The sequence below is a fragment of the Pempheris klunzingeri genome, chromosome 24, assembly GCF_042242105.1.
Source record: "Pempheris klunzingeri isolate RE-2024b chromosome 24, fPemKlu1.hap1, whole genome shotgun sequence".
NCBI classification, from domain to species: Eukaryota; Metazoa; Chordata; class Actinopteri; order Acropomatiformes; family Pempheridae; genus Pempheris; species Pempheris klunzingeri.
The window spans coordinates 7,995,001-7,998,163 of record NC_092035.1 but is presented as its reverse complement, the minus strand read 5'-3'; the positions used below and the strand labels follow the sequence as shown (position 1 = coordinate 7,998,163).

Genomic DNA, 3,163 nt, shown 5'->3' with positions numbered 1-3,163 from the left:
GAAAGATAATGGGACAAACAGTTAATACCAAGGTAAACCAGACAACCACATTTCTGGCACATATGGCCCATTGTGCCATATGACACAGTGACACCATATGACACCCTGAAAATGTTAGCATCAGTTTTAACTCAGGCTCATTTGATGTCTTTGTCTGCCTTGAAATAATTTCTTTAAACTTTATTGTGTTATCCTCAACATTGTATGTTTGTCGTAGTGCATGACATTTCTATATACATTTGTTTTGATACGTCAAATGAACCAAAACCTGTAAGTCACACTAAAAAGAACCCCCCTGTATTCTCACATAATCCATTCGCCTCATTATTTCCTCTTGTTAAGACATTACGGTGGAAAACAGCCATTCAGCCGCCAATAACACAGATGCTACATTTGATTTATTCACTCACTGCATACAGCATACTTGCCACTTACGCAGATACACACACACATCAACACCTGCATGGGAAAAGAACTAAGCCGTGCTGTTTCCAGAGTGCCCGTCAGTGACATGTTGTGTCATGTGACATGTGAGGCAGGACAACCTGTGCACAGTTGCTGCATTGAACAGCAGTCCTAATGAGACGTTTTCATTTCTATGGCTCAAGCTCTCCCACAGTCATACCATAGCAACCCAGAGTGTAATCTAGTTTCCTTATATATTAACTCAAAGATTATGTGTATTAAATCAAGCAGAATAAAAACTTTTGTTTTTTCTATAATAAATACGATATCAAGTCTCACAAAAGCGGTTTATTGAATCTCAAGTAATTGAAAAAAAGAAAGCACTCAAAAATGTAATATTTGTCCTCACTGCTCTTACCGTACATCTGTTCTCCTTCATGTTCAAGTAATAGAAAATATAATAGTCTGCAGCCTGCTCACAGCACTGCCTGAGACAAATAACTGCACTGCACACATTAACAGAAGTAACATTCACATAGGAATGCAAGCAGCTGATATCTCCAAACTGTCCAGATACTTTTTGATACATTTTTCTCAGTGTTGACTACAAGGATCTGTGGATCTGTTGTAAGAAAGCATGTCTGATCTGAAAAGAATTCCACAGAGGCAAACAGGTCCGTGTGTTAACACTCCGCTGCTGTCCTAAGAGCAACACGATACACGTGTTTCAGCCTATTTAAATGAGTCATTACACTGTTAAATCACCATGATCCTCACGATGACGACAGCTGCTGCAGTGCCAGACAGTACATCCAACATTAACACCTTGTTCAGAAAGTACAACAACTGAAAATACATGAGAAACATTCATAATTAGAGTTTGTCATCAACCCAAGAGGCTGGGCTCAAAGAAGTGTGTAATCTGCAGTTGAGTAATTGGGGACAGTCTGAATATTGTATAAATGAGTGCTTTAACACAAGCCTCTCAGCTTCCTGTTTTGTATTTTCCTATAAAAACCATACTAGTGCAGGAAATGACAACCAACTGGCTGAACATTTTGCACATTTTTGGAAAACATATGTCCGACTTTGTGCGAATTTTGTGAGTCAAGCTCTCAGACACCTTGAAGTGAGGGAGGACATACATTACAGAGGAGTTTGCTTTGGCCTTCCACTATAGAGACTCCTGGCAAAGCAATCAGTGCCTGGACAAAGGACATTCACTTCCTCCCTGACTCTCCTGCTATCCTGCTAACATTTAAGGTGTTTCTTGCTGGTCATGTCATTCCAGATGCGGTGCATCTCCTCTGGGGAGATCTGATGGACGGTGACTACCCGCCGGTAGCGGCACAGGCTGTAGGCCATCTTCCAGTGGTTGAAGCCGCTGTTCTGGAAGGGATGGATTCCCAGTTTTCGGAGGCACACGCCGACGTACACGTCCTCCAGGTGCAGCAGCCTGGTGTGTAAGGAGGTCTTGTATATGAGCTCGGCTATGTCTGCTGAGAAGACATAGCCGGTGCCAGAGCAAAATGGTGGGTACTTGCTCTCTGGATACAGATCCCTGGGCATGTACCACTTGCTGCGCATGTCTCTGATTGGCCCACCGTTGATGACGTAGCCAGTGAAGTACCTCCTTCTGGGCTTGGTTGTGGGCTTCAGGAGGTTGTAGATGAGGTTCTCCATGTTGACAAAGATGTCACTGTCAGTCTTGAGGACATATTGAGCCTTGGAGCAAAATGTGGCCACCCAGCGCATGCCCATCAGTGTCTTAAGTGTCAGGTTGTGGTAGGAGTCGATAAAATCCTCCACTACAATGTCATGAAAGATCTGACTCTCCTGCTCCACCATCTGGTTGAGGACAGAATCGGTGCTGCGGCCCAACAAGAACAGCGTGACCACTCGCACGTCTGGAAATGTGCTCTCGTCACCCCATGTCTCTCGGATGGCCTGACGGGCGTCGAATTCCTTGTGTGTGGTGCTGATCAGTATGACGAGGAAAGGCGGCTCTGCCTCGCACTTCTTCGCCTCGTTGATGATGTAACCAAAGTCGTGCGGGTTGAGTGAGCGTGTGCGGATGTTACTGAAGGTGGCGTTCTTGTTCACCTTAGGCGTTTTGCGAATCGGGATATTGATCTGGCCCACGTAGGAGGTGGACGGGCGGGACACACTCAGGTACCACAGAGCGCTGGCCCAGCAAACCACTGTCAGCAAGTATAAGCAGGAAACCTTAGAAGGCATCGCTGTTCACTTGGCTGTTGTTACCAGTGGCAGCAGCGGTGGAAATGTTTAGGCCACGCCTCCATGGGTTGTCTTAGATCTGGTGGTGCAGCATGAGGCTGCCCCCACAACGCAGCTGACATTAATTTTATATAATGGACGTCTCTACAGTCTAGTGATGGTGTTGTGATTGAAAAGGAGCTCTGAAGAGATTTCTTATCACGCCCGTGGCCTTACTGTGTCCCATTGCAGCCTGCAGCTTTCAGCTCTCAGTGACAGCATCTAGAAACAGATGAGAAAACAGACAGTCAGTGGCAAAATAAATCATAACTACATAATGAAACTGCGGCAGTAAGATAAGCATGTTGACTGGAGGTGTAAAATACTTCCATTCTAACTCTAATCTTATTTTCACGATAAAGCATTTATAGTAGGAACAAGCATGTGACATATTTAACAATATTTTTGACTCCCTTTTCATTACAGCGCATAACATCAGTCCACTGGCTGGGCAGGCGGCACAGTGCCACAGCTAGTTAGC

General features: G+C 44.9%; 1 protein-coding gene across 1 annotated transcript; it reads right to left on the bottom strand.

Moving 5' to 3' along the window:
* Window positions 1-1,656: 1,656 nt before the first annotated feature.
* LOC139223853 (beta-1,3-galactosyltransferase 1-like) lies at window positions 1,657-2,661 on the bottom strand. The gene has a single exon (XM_070855856.1). The coding sequence runs from the start codon at window positions 2,641-2,643 to the stop codon at window positions 1,657-1,659; it is 987 nt and encodes a 328-aa protein (XP_070711957.1). The 5' UTR covers window positions 2,644-2,661.
* Between the last annotated feature and the right edge of the window lie 502 nt (window positions 2,662-3,163).

What these genes read in the sequence shown, in the direction of transcription:
- LOC139223853 (XM_070855856.1), bottom strand. Translation starts at nt 2,643, where the DNA reads ATGCCTTCTAAGGTTTCCTGCTTATACTTGCTGACAGTGGTTTGCTGG.